The sequence below is a fragment of the Lipotes vexillifer genome, unplaced genomic scaffold, assembly GCF_000442215.2.
Source record: "Lipotes vexillifer unplaced genomic scaffold, Lipotes_vexillifer_v1.1 scaffold217, whole genome shotgun sequence".
Taxonomy (NCBI): Eukaryota; Metazoa; Chordata; class Mammalia; order Artiodactyla; family Lipotidae; genus Lipotes; species Lipotes vexillifer.
Genome location: NW_006788200.1, coordinates 1505387 through 1522865, shown reverse-complemented (window position 1 = coordinate 1522865; position 17479 = coordinate 1505387). Strand labels below are relative to the sequence as shown.

Below are 17479 nucleotides of genomic sequence, written 5' to 3'. Positions count from 1 at the left end.
AGGCGTCAGGGAAAAACTTGTCAGTCCTATGAAAAGTTAATCAACTTCCAATACAGAAATAGACAAAGGGAAATTTCCATCTTTGGAAGATTGATTTAGGGCGTCACGGTTGATCGCCCTTTTATCGAACACTTACTTGCTGGGTGAAGGGTCATTTTTTTAACATTATCACATTAAATTGCATTTAACATAGCAGGCCCAGCTGAGACTGTTAAATAAAGAGGAAATGCCTCTGTTCCCCTCTCCCCACAAAAATAAAATCATTTTCTTTCTTCTGAGATTTCCTTCTGGGCATTTTCCTTGCAAGACTCTAGTTCCAGACACACATGCCAAAAGGTGACTGGTCATGCTGGGGAGACCTCTGCCCTGTGGCCCAGGCCACATCCAGAGAGGAGTTCACAGGGGCTCCCCCATGGTCCCCGCGACAGAATCCTAAGGGTAGTGGTTTGTGTTCCTGGCAAGACAGGGCAGGCAGAGACGGGGGCCCAAGCCTAGGTCAGTAGAATGGCAGTTTCCACTTCCCGGGGGGAGTGCTGTGGCTAGGATGTGCTGCCCTGAGATTGGAGTGAGCTGGTGGAGGCGGGGAGGGGAAGACTGATGGAGCAGTGACCTTCCAGCTCTACATAGCTGGGAGCCACTGAGTTTGGCCACTGTTTGCTGGGCTTATTTGATCAGGCCCCTTCTCTTCCCTGTTTCCCCATCTACAACATGAAGGGGTAGATCAGGTGACCACAGGATCCTTCCCACCTCAGACTGTCTGGGGTCTGTTTGCCCAGGCAGGGAGAAGACGGACCTGAATGCTAATCCCGAGTCGGCCCCAATCACTGGGTGACCTTGGGAAAGTCCCTTTCCTCTCTGAGCCTCAGTTGTCTCATCTATAAAATGAGAGAATCAAAGAAGACAATACCAGAGATTTCGATGCTCCTCATGGCCCACCGAGCTGTTCCCGGAGTCGCGCACGAACACACACACACACACACACACACACACACACACACACACACACACAAAACCAGGCTGGTGAGCACAGCCCCACCCACTTGGCCTGAGCCATTTTCCAGCAGTGCCCACAGCTCTGAGCTCACTCCCGGTTCTAGCCTTGCTCCCTTTCTCACCCGCAGCACATGCTGAAGGAGCAGGGCCTGGAAGAGGACTTCCTGGGGTGTTCACCAGGCGACCTCCTCCGATTTGATGACGACAACAAAGACGGCCTCCTGACCCTCCATGAGTTCTACACAGCCTTCCGTAAGTCAGGCCCCAGTCGGGGCTCGCAGTGGGCAAACAGACATTGCTGCACCAAAATGGTGTCAGGGGCCCGGAGTCTCTCCTTGGTTGTTTCCAAGATTGGCTTCTTCTATAGGTGAAAGCAGTTGAATTTGTTTTGCAACAAGCCTGAGCTTTAAGGGAAGAGTAAGGAGGGTAGGGGTTGCGGGGGGACTCGCTCTGCTCCTTTTGGATAAAGTTGCTTCGTGCTGTTGCTGTTGTTTGAGGGACCCGGGACTGGGACGTGAGCACGGTTAGGAGGGCACTGCCTCACATCGCTAGGGGATTCTGTGACTGCACATGGGGGGAGCAGATGTTAGGGTTCTCCCCCAGGCAGTGGCCTGGCCCCGTCAGGGAACCGTACCTGGGGGTAAATCCTGCAGGAGGGTGCTGGAGGCTTGGCCAGGCAGGAGAGGGAACAGCAAGGGTCCTGGTTAATGAGAGGCAGGGGAATCCCTGGAGAAGAGACAGGGGGTGCTCTACCTGAACACGGAGGAGGTGCCCGGAGTGGACCCTCTGTGGGGTCGCTAGTACATATGGCAAGTGGGTAGGGCAGCTGAAGGACGCAGGTCTTCTCCCTGAGGTGCTGCCCCAAGACATGACCTCACGCCAGCCGTAGCTGGGGCTGGAACAGGGCTTCCAAGAGATGTGAGATGCAGGAAGGAGCCCCAGGTAACAGCAGACAAGCTCACTAGGAGAGGAGAGGGAAGGGTGATGCGGGGGCCCTAACCCGAGACAAGAGGGGATATTCTTGGCCCCAAAGAGTTGAAGTCCCTTTACGACAGACAGCATTCAGGCTCTGCTTAAAGCAGGTAATGTGTGTGCCCTGTGTGAGGCGCCCTTGGACATGACCTGCAAGCTCACGGCTCCTAACTGCAGGCCCTGGAACTGGGGAAGCAGGGATGAGGTCCCCAGGGTGCCCTGAGTACTCTGAGCCACAGGTCCTGGCATCCTCGGCCCCGGCCCCAGCCTGCACCTGGAGTTCCATTTTCCAGGAAGGTATTCCTGCCTCGTGGACATCTCTGTGTGCTATTGTTATTCCAAACATTCACAAGGCCTGAAAATCCTTGTGATTTGTTGGCAAGAAGAGCTCTTGTGGCAGGTACAAGAGGTACTCATGTGACCTAAGAGGAGAAAAATGAGTGTGATTCCTCCCTGTGGGAAATGTCCATGAGCTTGTTGCAGGCGGTGCCTTTCCAGTCCACGACGTCCCTGTTACCAAGGCCCAAAGTCCAACCCCCAGTTCCCGGGCTCTGCTTGATATACGGTGACTAGGTGTGGCTCCCCAACCTCCTCCTTCCTGCCCACGGCTAAAACCCATATCTACATCTGGTGGTTCATAATAAGGTGTGAATGACTGTAGGCTCAATCTGCTGTGGGAGGGATTTGCTTTGTGGATTGAGGAGCTTATTCCATGAAATCAATCTCTAAATTTTAGAATGTATGAAAGTATCAGCAACTCCAGAGACCTAGCTCGTGAGACGATTCTTAGATTTTTCAGGACTTTTGCAAGGCAAACGGTGAAATGGTTGGTAGCTTTAAGTCAGCCATAGTAGGAGTGTTTACAACACAGAAATCTATACTACACAAATGCTGCAAAAGGGTGAGGGCTCTCTTTTCCCTCTGGAGAGCCCATTGTTAGGCACTGACCTGCACATGCTGGACGAGACCCTCCCTCCCCTCCTGTCCTCAGCATCCACCTCCCGCAAGCTCCTCTCCAACCAGCTTCCCCAAACGGAGCCCTCTTGATGATGCTATTCCCACAGGATGTGAACGAAAAGAGAGTAGATGTCGGGGCAGATGACAGGGTGAGCCGCCCTCCACATCAGGGAAGCAGCAGCATGCTCTCTGCGGGCAGCTCTGAGACAGTGCTTTGTGCACTCAAGCCCCTCTGAAAAAGGAACTGCAACGAAAAAGATCAGTGCCTTTTAAGAGCTGGGGGCCAAGGCTGGACTTCAAGGACTTGGGGGATACACTGAGCATCGCACTCAGATGTCCCACGATGGCATCGTTAGGCAGAGAAGGGCACTGCTTAGGCACCGTCCTGGTACCTGGTGCCACAGAAGCCTCTAGTGCATGAGCCCGCTCCATGGGAATTGGTCTGGGACAAAATAGGAGCTAATGGCTCTACTTTCAAGGAAATGGCAGCATCCCTGTTACCCCCGATGAAAGAGAAGCCCTCCCTGGCCTCCCTAGTGAAGGTCATTATGAGAAGAGCTGCCTGTGGAAAAGGAGGGAAGTCCTTGCTTCACCTCCATCCATATGTCCCATGCACAGCAACGTGCTCTCTGTTTCCCTCATTCCTGGATTATTATTTGAAAAGCTTTATAATCACCGTTTTTAAAGCAAATTAGATTCTGCTGTCGCCTTGGACTTGTTTTGAACCGGGCAGCCAAACCATTCATCACAGCCCAACCCAAATAACAGATATGCAATAAAACATAAACTCGCAGCCATTAAGGAAGCTGCAGCATGAGTTAACCCTGCCATAGAGGCCTCACACTCAGCCACTCAGAGCACACAGGATCAATGGTCTTTCAAAGTCACAAGAACTCTAAATTCCCATTGCTCTAGGAATGGATTTATGATTCAGTGAATGTTAAATAGGAAATTGAAATGAGACATATAGGTACAACTTTTTAACCAGAAATCAATGGGCATTAAAGAAATCTGCCTAAAACTCGGAAAGTAATATCTGAAACATTTCAGCAGCAACATCTTGGGTTTAATTTTCAAAACTGCAGCTGACAGGCTGGCAAAAGTTGAGGCTTTAAAATTGTATTTTTTAATCCCTATTTTGCCAGGATCCTTGAGTACCAGGCAGGGCAGGGTCTCTGGGGTGACTCCTGGCACAGACTCGGCCGCTCTATTAAGGGATGGGTCTAGGAGAAGTGGGTTGTACTTATGAGTTTTTGGTGTTGCGGGTGGATCTCCTAAATCGCATCTTCTCATGCAGCTGGCATAGCCCAGGCTGGGCCGGTGTTTGCCATTGTCTACGGATGGCTGAGGGCAATGCCAGGGATCCTAGGGCTGCTGGCTGCCGCGCTCAGTTGAACGGGTTCATGATGGGGCTGCACCTTCCTCCTGGCTTTGCAGAACAGGTGACCCTCCCCCGAGGAGGGCAGAGGACAGATCCCTTAGCCGTGGAAGTCAGGTCAGCCTCTTTCTGTCAGAAGGTGGGAAGGCTGCAAATCACCCGTCTCTCTACAGTGATGGCAGTGGAATAGGAGGGTGGCCTCCCTCTCTTCCTCTATTTATCACCCAAACATTCTCTTCAAGTTGCTTTTGGCTTTCCAAATCACAGGCTGATCTCGGAACTAAAGACACAGTGTCCCCTCCGCACGTGTCCCCCACCCTTCCTCCCCACTCCTCCCTCCCCATCCCTAACAAGCCCCAGAACCTCCCGTCCCTGCTATGAGACAGAGACCCAGGCCCCAGGGTTGCTGGTAAGCGTGGTGCATGCCAGCCTGTCTGTTCATCTTGATAAATAAATAAATATAAAAGTTGCTCGCTTAAAAATCTTTCTCATAATGCATGTTTTTGCACTTTTCTGAGTGCTTGGGTTGGGAGCATGGGAAAAACCTGTTACTTTAAACGAGGATTTTTCTCTCACTTTGAATTCATTACAAGTTCCTTCTGCTTTTTAGAAAGATACTTGTCCTTTTCCTATGAGAGCAATGTGCTGCATGCCAAGGAAGGGTTTGCGCAGCTCACGGGGCAGGATAAAGGGCTTCCCGTGTTAACGTCCGGGATCACAGGTGCACAGTGTCCAGGAGGAATACCCGTGTCAGGGGGACCGCAGGGAGCTGATTGTGTGAGAGTCAGATGCCCTCCCTCAGCTCCAGGCAAGCAGGAAGGAAAACAGTGATTTAATCTGATTACTGCAATACCTCTGTATCAGGGCAACTCTGTGAAACAGAGAAGGTGGTCACTTGGCGAATTTACAGCTGTTTTTCTGCCGTTGTTTCTGCGTAACGAAAGGATGGTTACGGCTTCACCTCGCACGTCGTTATCCTCTGGAATGAATAATGCCCACCCAGGCCAGACGCCATGCCAGACACGTTATCTTAGTCAGCCCTCACAGCCACCCTGTGATGGTAAAACAACGGCAACCATCCCTCCCCCAAATCTGTCCGGCTCTTTATCCATGTAGCAGGAGTTCAGACAGGAAATTCAGCTGGTAAGGATACCACTTTATCCTACTCTGTTCATTTCCTTAGTTTGCGATAGTGAATAGCAAAATTTCAGATAGCATGGGGTTTATCAAAAGTTTTATCTGAGAACATTTGTCTCTTGAGTTTGGAGAGCAGGAGTAACCTGCGCGCTGGTGTCAGTGTTGGCGGATGCTAAGAGCATTAGTGTGATGACTCCCCAACCCCAACGTGTGTGATGCCTCATGCAGGACTTGCAAATCAAGGGGCAAAAAAAACAGATTCCCTCTCTTGGTCCCTCATTTGCTCAAGGGCATAAAACAGCTAAATTGGAGTGGCCACTGGAGGGAGGAACAGGAAACTGGTATCAGAAGGTGCTATGAGTCTCACTACCCCCTGCCAAGGACTTTCTCCTCACCTCCAGTAGAGAAAGGGGCTCCAAACAGTTTCCACATGAGCTTCAGTGCCCCTGAAGCCAATGTCAGTGTGCCATCTGAATGCTTTTTTGCTTGTTAATATTGCTTTAGTTAGTAATGAGCTCTCACTACTTGAGTCATATAAAATGATATCTAACATTTATCATGTGTCAGCACTGTGATTATGTCCCAATTTTACAGATGAAAAAACTGAAACTCAGAGAAGTTAAGTAGCTAACCCAAAGTCACACAGCCAGCAGGTAGGAGAATCCAAATGCCTGGTTCCAGAAACATTTCATGCATTTCAACACAGGTTGCACCTCATCAGCATTCTCCATTAAGAAGAATCTCACTGTCCCCACCGTGGGTTTCCCTGAATTTCAAGTCCCAGCTCAATGGTCTCGTCCTCCAGGAAGTCTTCCTTAATTTCTCTCCTCTACCAAGCCCCACACGCTTTCCTCTGTGTGCCAATAGCCCTGGGTTCATCTCTACATGGTAATAAGACTGTGGCCTGGTGGTTGAGTGTGGACTGAGTCAGACCTTGTTCTGCCACTTACTAGCTGTGTGACCTTGGACAGGTCTTTACCAGAGGTTAAGCTGAGCTTCAACTGCCTTAACTATAAAATGGGTATACTAACCACCACATAGTGTTACTCAGCACTAAATGAGATAATACGTGTAAAGTGATTAGAATGATACCTTGTATATGATAAGTGCTAAGTAATCATTAGCCAGCTAGGTCAATGATGGAGATGATGATGGTGATGATAAAGATTTCTGTGCTTTCCCAGCCCCTGTCACTCTGTGCCACACTATTGTCATCTGGCCCGTATTAGTCCATAGGCTGCAAGAGGCCAGAGGCTGTTTTGCTCACCATGTGCTCATGGCAAGCAGAGGCATCCAAGCACAGTGTCACCAAGGGTCACGGAGGGCCTTAGCATGTCTCCGGGGGGGCAGAGGAAGCAGCTTGCTGGGGCCTCACAGGTGGGATCACTGGTCGGGGAGCACCAGCCAGGCCAGACCAGGCCAGAGGGCACCTCCACGGACACCCTTGATCTGCTGGATGAGTGACTGGGGTGTGAGGTGAGCCCCTGATGCCCACATGGGCCTAATGCTCCCTTAATGAAGACAGAAGCTGCTTGTCCCGTAAAGCTCTCGTCCTGCTCCCAGGGCCACTGACCGGCCAGCCGTTCCGCCTCCTCGGGACACGTGTTCTGCTAGTCTATTAGGTCACCTGCCCGCTGCTTAATTACCCCCACTCCCAACAACTATGTGTGCAGACAAGGGATCATGCTCAGAGCCGCTCCTCAGCCCATAGCCACATGCCCAGCAGAGGCAGCAGACCCTGGCTGTGAGCGGTCCAGGCTCAGCCCCACGGCTCCTGCCCCGCTCCCACACCAGGAGGTCAGCTTTGCCATCTTGGTGCAAATCTGTGCACCTTGGAAGATAATTCACTAGCATGGAATGTGGGTTTGCACTTCCTCCTAGGCTCTGGCACAGGCCCCTAACAGGCCCCGCAGCCATCGCCCTCCCACCTAAGGACACATCACAAAGCCAGCACCCACGGAGGAGGACACAGCATGCCCTGCTGAAAACTGGAGCCCCTGGCAGCTTGAGACCCCCAAGCTGGGCCCTGGCAGGCTGGGAGGACCAGCCTCTGGATCACAACCACTGAGCACAGAGACCCCAGCTCCCTGACTCAGGCCAGCACCAGAAAAGGCAGCAGCACTGTTACTGGGGCACCGTAGGAAGACTGGGCACATCTGCCCTGGTGCTGGTGTGGGCCAGGCTCTGAAAGGAGGGAGCATCTGGGCAGGGAGCCTCTGGCCCATTCTCTCCACACAGGTGCACGTGGAGTGGAGGGTCCACTGAGTGAGGGGCCGGGCGGGCGACCAGAACACTTTAGGGGAGCCTGGCCAGGGCAGGGAGAGCACGCATGAGGAAAGGCGCAGACACAGATGAGGAAGCTTAGAAGGAGGAAAACATTAGGTCAGCCAACACTCCCAGAGCCCAAGCACCAGGCAGGGGACACAGCATGAGCAAGACCCCCAAGCCCTGCCTGCAGGGAGCTTGTAGTAGCTGGGAAACAGAACAACCACCCAATACAGTAGGAGCTGGGACAGAATAACTGGGTGCAGGCTTGGCAGGGAGGCCTGCACACAGAACTGGGGATAATCAGACAAAGGGGGAGGAGAAAGGGTCCTGAACAGATGCGGGGAGGGTGTGGTCCCAAAGGGGCAAAGGACTTGGAGTGAGTCAGGAGGCTGTCACGAGGAGCGATGGCTGACCAGTGGGGCCCCCGAGGGCAGATCTCGGACAGACGGGCCGGGCCAGGAGAAGGCCGACTTTGCTTGGATCTGCGGGGGCCTACCGCAGCCGGCCGGCGGGCCTGGCGGGAGCTGCTGGGGAGCGGTGAGGCCCCTTCACTGGAGGTGTGCACCCTGACTCCCACCGCACCCCCCCCCCATACCCCATACCCCATAAGGCGCTGGAGAGAGCACTGAGCATCACGGGGAAAGCCAGACTTCGCCTTGGAAGCCCTTTTAGCTTCAGATCTCCAGTGATGACTGTCAAGATGATAAAGTGAGCAGGGCTGTTGTCTAAGGTCCCAAGGAACTGATGCTCCAGTGCCTGAACTCTGTCCTTCCAGGCTCTCCCTTCTCTGTGAAAGTGGAAACACAGCCGAGGGCGTGCTCACCCCTCAGCCCCAGCTGGGCAGGAAAAGCCATTGGCAGCCCGTGATGGGGGGATGGGGAGGGGAGCGGTGTTCAATGAGTGCCTTACCCCCATGGGGAGCCAGGGTGGTAAAATGGGCCTCCCCCACGCACGTATCAGGGCTGTGGCATGAAAGAGTCTCGCCCGGCATCACACCATGGAGGGGGTCAGTTCTGAGCCAGAACTGCTGCTCACCAGCCACCTTGCCCTCTGCTAGTTTCTCCTTGGAATTTTCAAACCCAGACGGCCTCTTTCCCATCTCCAGTGGTTTGCTGCTAACAGCTGCACTATTGGTCCCACTTTCTAGCATTGTCTGGAGCTGAGTTTTCAAGCACTTTCCATTTTTAAAGATCCCAGCTGGAGGCTGTCAATGGCCTCAGTGCAGAGCAATTGAATAGTAGAAAATGAACTTGTTACAGGTCGTTATCGAAAATCTATTATATACAAATTGCAAAGAAAACTCATTAAAATAGGATGCTTTGGTAACTTTTTTTTAAGACCCTCCTCTTCGAGGGAGAGGCAGGGGCAGTGTGGCTGGATACCTTGTTTCTCCCTGTTCTGAGGTAAGAACTCCTGGTGGCACTCCAGGCCAGGCTGTGGATCTTATGCTCATGTGCCACCCAGCCAGCCTGACTCGAAGTTTTGCATATAACAGAAATGTTAGTAAATACTCAGAAATGGCTGCAGAGGAAACAAAAAATTTCATTACAAAGATATAAAATGAGAACAGTTTAAATGTCAACTTTTTACCAGGATAGTACCTTATTGTCCTCATAAATTTCACTGTTTTTGCAAAACTTTTGTGAGGACTTCAAGGACCTAAACGTGCAGTTAAGCACTGAAGATCACATTACTGATTTCCAAGCTTGCTCCCTGGGGTTAAGGTGCTGGGAAGGCTAGGGATGTGAATGGGTGAGCCATCCAGAGCCCAGATCTCCAAGGGGTTCCTCAGATGCCGAGGCTGCCTCTCAGGCTCCAGGCGAGAGCCCAGAAAGCAAGGCAGGGTGCCCCCCAGCTCGCTGCCCCCTTGTCCTACGGGCAACACCCGCGTGTCAGTGTGGATGTGGCCTGGGGGTGGTGTGGGCTCTGTGGCACCTGAGACCCCCGTGGTCTGAGGCGTGGAGAAGGCCTGCCTGGTATGTGCCTGAGAGGTGAGCCCTCCCAGGGCTGTGCGCCCCTGGGGAGGATGCTTGGAGCATAAATCACTGTCCCGTGCCTTGTGGTCTTTCCTTCATCTCTAGCCACCTCCTTTCAGGCTCTGTGACAGCGCCCCGCAAGACCTCCCCGGCCACTACCACTCGGCAGGCCCAGCTTGTGGACCGGACAAGGAACAGAGTGCTGGGGAGCGACGGGGCGAGGGCTCTGCTTACATGGGCACAGCAACCAACAGGGTGGGCAGCATATGGCCACTCTTGGGGCTGGGGGCGCTCACAAGCCCCAGCACCAGGGTGGCCCCTGGCAGGAGGTGGATGGAGAGCCAGGCTCTGGGCGTAGACCGGACCTGGATAGGAGGAGGGAGTTGCCTGCTCCTGGGAGAGGAGAAGGGAAGGGCAAGGAACGCCCAAGCTGCTGCTGCCTGCCTGGAACAGGCATTCAGGCGGCACGTGAGGGGCTGGTCGGAGACCCTGGTGACCCATCCAGGTGTCCTCTGCACCGGCCACACCTGCTGGCTCGCAGGTCCTCACCTTATCGTGACTATTACTCAGCAACTCTCCAGTCCCCAAGGCTGAGGGTGCCTCCCACTGGCCCAGGGCCCAGCCCCTCCCCAGGCCCTCCTGCTGGGCCTGGGACTGAGGGGAGGGAAGAGGGTAGGTGGTGGATGCATGGGCAGAGCCCGCGTGACCAAGAGTACCTGAGCACAGGAAGCAGCAGAAGGGACGAAGCAGAAGCAAACCCAGGAGGCAAGATGGTGAAGGAAGGTAGGGGCTGCGTCTGAGAGCAGGCAACGTTGTTATCACCCGAGGCACTTTGTTCCAGCTGGAGGGCAAGGGAGCAGGAGAGAGAGACAGAAGCCTAGAGCTTTCCACAAGGTGGCTGTTCAGCCTGGCATATAGTAGGTGCTTGATAAACACCTGTTGAAAGGATTAACGACCACGATGGATTTTTCTAAATCTCAGCAAAGCAAAAAGGTTCAAGGCAGTTGTAGCGGTTCCCAGAGAGAATGCAGAACAGTCAGGTGGTTCTCTGGTGGTGGAGGTCATCCTACTGCCCACGCGTGACACTGGCCGGGGTCAGCTGCCCACCGTTGTTCCTCAGGGGTATTGGGTTATCTGGGTCACTGGGTTGGCAGAGAGGTGCCCTCTGCCAAGACAGCTCCCACCCCTGCTGTAGTTCACTCACCTCTCTCCTGGTGGGACTTGTTTTTCCCCAAAAGCTGGCCCTCTGAGGGAGAGCGCAAAACCACCTGTAGATCCCCTTATAACTAGGGCATCTGACGAGTCCTTACCAAATGCCCCCTGGGGGCTCCAGGCTGGACGCTGTAAGGAGGAGGCCCCAGGCCAAGGAGGCGACTGGGATTCAAATGCCCTTCGCAGTAAAATGGGGACTTGGGAGGCATCCCCACTGACGGAAGAGAACATTTTCCAATTCTGGGTAGGAGGCAAGCTGCTCACAGCCGTGTGCTCCAAGCCCTGAGTTCCTGCCTCAGCGCACACAGGATTTGGTGGGGTTCTGAGGGCCTCAGACCTTTGCCTCCACTTCTGGACTCTGCTCTTGTTCTTGGACCCGTGGGATCCAGGCTGGGACTAGGACAAACAATGTGCGTTACCAGTCTTTGAACTGCAGGAGGACTCAGCAGAGGTCCAGGCAGGAAACTAGTTTCATTCTCCTCTGTGCAGACTTTCCAGTGAATCCTGAGGCTTCTCCTGCCTGTGGGCTGAGGGCGAGGATGAGCTGAGGACCACTGAGCAGTTGTCCACCAGCATTAAGTGGCCTTCTGGTGCTCTTTAAACATGGGGCTACTTGGCAACGATTTTCCATTTCGGGCTTTGGCCAGGATTCCAAGTCCTCTGGCGCGGTCCCGTTCCTGGATCCTCCGCAGTACGGTCTGCCCAGGGGAGGTGGGCGGGAGGCTGTGCGTGCGCTGCCCCAGGCACCCGTGAGCTGAGCCTTGGAGAGCCACCCTGCTCCAGACGGCATGGGCGTTTGTCTTCAGGTGCTTCGGGCACAACTGTTGGTACACTTGTCAGGATCGCAGATCGGATCCAGGTGGGAGTAGAAATGGGGCCCAAAGGATTCTGCCTTCCACAGGTGGCAGGAGGGGCAGTGAGATGGGCGGGCGGCCCCTCTGAGTGCCTCCTCCGGTTCACTCATCTTCCCAAATGCTCTCGAGCCTCTCCAGACCCAGACCCAGACCCACTGGTGAGGCGCTGACGGCTCTCCAGAGCACACAATGCCGCGTGCCAGACGCTACACCTGCGCCTGGCAGGGCCTCCCTCCCGACTCCAAGTTCTGAGGGTAAGGAAACTGAGGCCGGGGAGGCTGGGGGCCTGTGAGGTGCCCACAGCTGCTAATACAGATGCCCACACAAAGCCAGGTCTGCAGAGTCACACCTGCGCACTTAGGCACTGGCTACACACCCTGCTCTAGACGGGACCCTTTGGAGTTTCCAGTTCTTCCCCCAGAGGCCAAGATCCAGAAAGATCCCCACGATCTGTGACTCTGGGATGGGGCAGAGGGAGGGGTCAGTGAGGCCAAATCCTCGCTGAGGGCCATTCACCACATGCTGCTGCAGGACAGTGCCCCTCACTGTCTGCTCTTTCTGGATCCTGAAGTCCGTGTGCTGCAGGTGCTTTCAGACACGTTTACCAGGTCCCCTTCCGATGACACCATGGAAAGAGCCCCTTAGGACCGGTGGGCTTCAGCCCACAGGGGAACGTGGGGCCCCAGGGAGCAAGCCTGTCACTCAGAACAGGCATCCCCACGCTCCCTGAGGGATCAGGTGCCCCATGGAGAGATGCTCTCCTCTCAGACCCAAAACCCATCAAGTAGCAATCCCTTCTCAGCTCCCACAAGTAAAAGCACATCCAGAGCCTCCTCTTCCTGGTGTCCAGCCCTGGTGTTGGTCCCAGTCTTCAAAAGCCCACCTCTGTGCAGTGGTACTTAGAAAAGTGCTGGTGCTTGACAGCAGGACGGCTTGGGAACAACACTGCCGTTCATGGGTGTTCAGACCACCCTTCCCCTGAGGTCCCCCTGCTGACACTGGGTGCAGGCTGACAGCCAAGGAGGAGCTCACCAGGCCTAGCACTGTCCAGGCGGCAACTGCATCCGACCACATGTGGGGCTGCCATCGTCCAGCACCCAGGGCACAGGGCACGGTGCAGGATCTAAGGGTCAGTGCAGGCCACCCATGGCCGGCTCAGACAGGACAAACGGTGGGTTGGGAGCTGGGTTGAAAAGGACTAGAGGTCAAATAAGAGCATCGACAAAGCTCTTGAGGTTGCCCAGGGCCCTGGCACCTGGGGGTGCTGAGTGGACAAGTGACACTCAGGCTCTCTGTTTCCGTGGAGAAAATGGTGGTCATGTCTCCTGGACCACATCCCCCATCCTGGAGGAACGGGGTAGGTGCAAAGTGAGGGCTGAATCGGGGGCCCTGCTGTGCCATGACCAGTGGTACAGCCCTGTCCTCCCTGGGGACCCTGGTGGCCTGAGGGTTAGATCACGTACAGAATTACCATCCTGTGAGCTGGGGGGCAGTCAGTGAAGCACTTCCTGGTGAAGCTCAGGGCTTCAGCTCTGGGAAGAAACAGAAAATGTGGAATGTTCAAAGGCAAGGCGTTGGCTGTGAGGAAAGGAGGGGATTTGGAAAGAGAGCAGCAGGTGTCACACCTACAGGGAGGCTCGGAGGCAGCCTGGCATATCTTACCCTAAACGCGAAGGTCCAGTCTGCCCCATGGATTCTCTCACTGACTGTGCCCCACACAGAAGTTCTACTAGTTTTTCCTGGGGTCTCACTGTCCCCAGCCCCGTCATTACAGAGCACCTCACCCGCCCCCCTTGCTTCCAGCCAGGGACACACACACCCCTTACCAGACAGGAGGGGAGGTGGTGGGAGACCTTCTAAGTGCTGCTTGTATAGCTTCTAAGGGAGCAGCAGCGTGTGCTGGATAGAGAAGCAGAGAAGCAGTCGGTAGCTGCATCTAATCAAAGAGGAATGCCAATGTGCTTCCACTCTGAATGTTTTCCTTGCATTCTCTAAATTAACATGGGCTGAGCAGGGCTCCAGGTCCCCTAGAGTCAGCCCTCCATCATTCAGAGGCTGATGGTTCACTTTGGATTATTCATTCCCAGATTCCCCCAAGCTTCCCAGCCTCCCTGCCTCCCTGCCTACCAGCCACTGCCTCATTAGAGTTTGAAAGCAGCTCTTGTGAAAGGGAAGCAGAGACAGGTGGAGGGGAAACTCTAGGCAGCTAGATGGGCTGCTGATTAATGTCTCTGGGCAGCAGTGGTTTTGGAGAGGAGGGCAGAACCAGGGTTAAATGGACACAGGAGGAAGAACTGGGGTTATCTGTCCATGTGGGCCCCACCTGAGCCTCCACACTCGTGTGCCCACCTCCCTTTGAAGTCAGGAGAGGTTATTGATCTTGCTTGGAGTGAAGGGCACACACCCAGCCCAAGCCCGTGATCCATGGCCACGAAGCTGCAGGCCACAGCCCCTCTGTGAGCAGCCCTAGCCGGGCAGCTGGGTAGATGAAATATTCACAGGCCCAGAGTCTAGGCAGCTCAACTTTAAAATGCCTGTGTTGGACTAGACCAAGCCTGCTTCTTTGAAGAGCCATGGCTCAGAAGGCTGAGGCCCTGCAGGCTCTGTAACATCTGCAAACAGAACATCTGCCAAGATGGCCAGGGTGTGGGAGGTGGCCTTCATCACAGGAGAGCAGATGGTCCTTACAATGACACAGCCTGGGGGTCTCCCCAAATGTACAAGGATGGCCTCCCGACCCTAATCCCTGTTCCTAACCCTCAGATGGGGACACTGTGATGTATGGTTGCTTCCAGCGTGAGTGGCCTGACCAGCAGCTGTCCCTGCGGTCTCTGCGGAGGACAGTGAGCTTCCAGAGTGACCGAGACACCCCCAGCAGGTGTCAGATGGCTCAGCACCATGGCTTAGTTTACTGGAGGAAGTTTCCATGTGACAGCCGTGGTCTATGAAGTCACAAAACCATCAGGTTAGGAAGCTCTGAGTAAACACAAGTTTAAGGAAACGCTTCCAAATGGAAGCAACAGGTAAATATTTGCTCTCCAGTTTGCATTCATGCTTAGCCAGCCTGGGCCCTGGGAACATAGTGGCGACCATAGCAGGCCTGGCCCTGTTACCCTGTCTATAAGTTGCTTGCTGAGGAAATGGTTTGGGGCCCACACAGGGAAGCCCCCCCCCATGATGGAATATTTCCTGTGTGAGCTGACCCAGCACCCAACACACGGTGCAGAGGCCTCAGGGCTCTGGAGCAGAGCAGCTACAGGTCCCGTGATGTGTTGCAGAGCTTGCTTCTGAAGCCATATAATGAATCTTGGGGAATAATAACAGCGTTAAGAGCCGATGCTTACTGAGTGCTTAGCACGTGCCTTGGCACTGTTCTAAGTGAATCCACTAGTCCTTGCAACAGTCTATGAGGGAGGGAAGGTCATTAGCCCCTTTCTGCAGAAAAAGCCCAGAAGCACCAAGCACTAGAGTGACTTGCTGCATCTCAGAGCTGGAGTTGCAGGTCAGGATTTGAACCCAGAAGTCTGGCTTCAGAGGCCAAGCGAGGCTATACTGCCACTCAAGGAATTCTAGACGCTGTGATGCCCAGAGTGTTTCAGCAGGGCCCCTGTGGTACCTCACGTTTGTCAGGTGTTAGCCTCGTGGATGTTGGTGGCTGGGGGGGGGGGGGGGGGGGGTCAGTGGAAAGGGACTGGCCATACAAAGGCCCAAATTAGCTCCTCTGACTGGAGAAGGACTGCTTGAAGGAGAAGTGAGGGGAAACTACAAAACGTGGAAATAAGCAGAAGGGTAACTATAGGGTCAAAAAATATAACTCATGTTTTCCAAACAGGTAGTAAGAAGTGCATCAGTATTTCTTTGTGGGAACTCCAGGCCCTTTGCTTCTGAGACCCTCTGGGAGTCTCACATGTTGTCCCTAGAACTAGTGCTGTGGCCATCCTGGGACACTGCCCCTTTTCCTCTGATGCACTCTGGCAATGTGTCCTATTGCATCCCGCCGAATATGCCGAATACGCCCCAATACGGGGCACCACTCACCACTGCACCAGCCTGGCTGTGCAAGTCCCCGGATGCCACCATTAGGGCACACTCCTGGCTCTTCTCCTGCCACAGAGAAGTCCCAGATCCTTTCTGGGGAGTCACTAATATTGATGTCTCTGGAGACTCATGATCTCAACTTTTCACAGACACCATAATTTTAAAAACAAAACTACATCTTTTAGTTTTTGTTGGTTTAGTTCTTTCAGCCCCTTTGTTCAGAAGAGGATTCTAAGGGGCTGGACTTGGGAAGCGAGTCCATGCCAGACTTCTTACTATGCTCAAAATCACTTCTCTCCTCTACCCCTCCCTTTATCCTTGAACCAAATGTCAAGTCCCTGACCCTGGGAATCCATTATTTCTCAGCAAGCCCTTGGGTTTCTCAAGATCCACACTTTGGCAGGCTGCCTCCACCTCCAACATGCTCAGATGTGTGAATCCCAGAGCCCATCTCTATTGGGCTTATGTTGGGACCTCTGTTATATATGTTTTGTCTGCCTTACTGTTTTTCTGCTACCAGGTAGGTCTCTAGACAAAGTTAAAACAAAGCATGAAAAATGTAGTGCCATACAAGTAAAAATACATATAAAAACAGAAAAGAAAAAAGAAAAGGTGAAATAGTATGAAAATAATCATGGGGGGGGGGAGTGTATCCAGAGGAGGGGGCACAGCTGGCCCAGTCCCACCCACTCCCACCCCCTGCATCCTGGCCCACAAAGGCCGCTGCACCAGAAGCACCCCTGCTTCTAGAGTCTGTCCTACCCACAGGCCTGTGAAGGACCGCTGCAGGGGCCCTCCTCCCAGTTGGCCAGGACCGATCTGGCAAGCACATCCAGAGGCTCCTGTGTCCAGCCTGGGGCTTCTGTGGGCTGTGAGTGACAGGGAGCTGGGGCCAGTCAGGCACACAAGTACTCAGACGGAGGAGACAGGCAGCAGGGGCTATGGCATTTGTTACCACTAGTCACATTTGTTGAGTGTTAACTGGTTTTGCATTATCTTATCTAGTAACAACAATCCTTATGAAAAGGATATCGTTTATCCCCATTTTAGAGTTGAGGAAATCGAGGCACTGAGAGATTAAGTAATTTGCCCGCGGTCAGCCAGCTGGGACCCAGAAGGCAGAGGATTTGAACCCAGGCACTGCGGCTGCTGCGCCCTCCAGCACATCTGTGATGAGGCCAATTGTGACCACATTTAAGCCTTGGCTTGAGGGCAGACAGGAGTTTCCCCTCTGCCCCTGGCACCCTGGGACTCCCCACACTCCATCGTTGTGCCTGATTCAATCATGAAACTGAATTTTCTTTAATTTGGGGACTGATTCCTCCTCTGTCTGGCAGGGATGTTGTAAAAATCAATTAATACGCGTTTGCAAAATGCTTTTCTCGCACGTGAGACAGGACACATTAGTGCAAACCAGTTTTGGGTGATGCTATTTGGCATGAAAAATGGTCCTCTTGGCTCCTGGCCTTTTTTCAAAATGTTTTGCATCAAAGGGTGCAATTACTGATTCTGGAGGGCCTCCTGATGCAGTTGAGATAGGCCGGTGCGTCCTGCCCGCGTGGCCTCAGAGGTGCCCTTGCAGAACCTATACCCGAGCCTCCACGAGGCTCCCACCACCCCCCAGCCCCCCGGGGTTGGTCTGCAGGTGAAAAGCACTTCACCTTGGAAGCAGGGTGCAGTCACTCACAACAAAC

At 53.7% G+C, this 17479-nt stretch overlaps 1 protein-coding gene across 1 annotated transcript in view; it reads left to right on the top strand.

Moving 5' to 3' along the window:
• Positions 1 to 17479, top strand: part of FSTL4 (follistatin like 4) — a 448259-nt gene that overhangs the window by 299147 nt on the left and 131633 nt on the right. Inside the window, exon 5 of the mRNA XM_007461353.1 lies at positions 1122 to 1245. Within this exon, the coding sequence (XP_007461415.1) occupies positions 1122 to 1245 (124 nt within the window). The remainder of the gene's footprint in view (positions 1 to 1121; positions 1246 to 17479) is intronic.